The sequence below is a fragment of the Bison bison genome, unplaced genomic scaffold (genome assembly GCF_000754665.1).
Source record: "Bison bison bison isolate TAMUID 2011002044 unplaced genomic scaffold, Bison_UMD1.0 scf7180017864181, whole genome shotgun sequence".
Classification (NCBI taxonomy): Eukaryota; Metazoa; Chordata; class Mammalia; order Artiodactyla; family Bovidae; genus Bison; species Bison bison.
The window spans coordinates 5,289,317-5,289,839 of NW_011494753.1; the positions used below are offsets into that span (position 1 = coordinate 5,289,317).

The following is a 523-nucleotide window of genomic DNA, read 5'->3' on the forward strand; positions in this document are numbered from 1 at the left end:
GCAGAGGCAGAGTGTGCACTGCACGGAGCGGCAGGCGGGGCCTGTAGACGAGAGGCACTGTGACCCCCTGGACCGGCCGGATGACCGCCAGAGGAAGTGCAGCGAGGAGCCCTGCCCTGCCCGGTGAGCGTGCCGGGCGCCTGACTCCAGGTGTCCCTCACCAGAGGCCCTGGAAAAGCAGAGGGAGCTGGGCTCTGGGCCCCACCTCCCAAGGCTGGACCCAGCCTCTGGTTGCCCCTGACCTCAGCCTGGGCTCCTCCTCAATAACCAACACTAGCCAGGGACATCCCTGGTCACTCATGCTTGGGTCCCTGGATGTGGACACAGGCCTTGGGGCTTGCCCAGGTCTCCCAGGGGTGAAGGCGGCAGGAGAAAAGGGGACTGTGCCCTGTTGCTGGGCTTTGGGCACCAGAGTGCCATCTCAGGCTTGGAGCTCCGGGGACTCCTCCCCTGGGCTTAGGCCTGACCCTGAGTCTGAGTGCCTGAGAATGCCAGGCGGCCCCATGCTCATCTGCCCTTGTAC

General features: G+C 65.8%; 1 protein-coding gene across 1 annotated transcript in view; it reads left to right on the forward strand.

Annotated features, from left to right (window-relative positions):
- Positions 1 to 523, forward strand: part of ADAMTS7 (ADAM metallopeptidase with thrombospondin type 1 motif, 7) — a 77,502-nt gene that overhangs the window by 65,943 nt on the left and 11,036 nt on the right. Inside the window, exons 22-23 of the mRNA XM_010843403.1 lie at positions 5 to 123; positions 413 to 519. Of these exons, the coding sequence (XP_010841705.1) occupies positions 5 to 123; positions 413 to 519 (226 nt within the window). The remainder of the gene's footprint in view (positions 1 to 4; positions 124 to 412; positions 520 to 523) is intronic.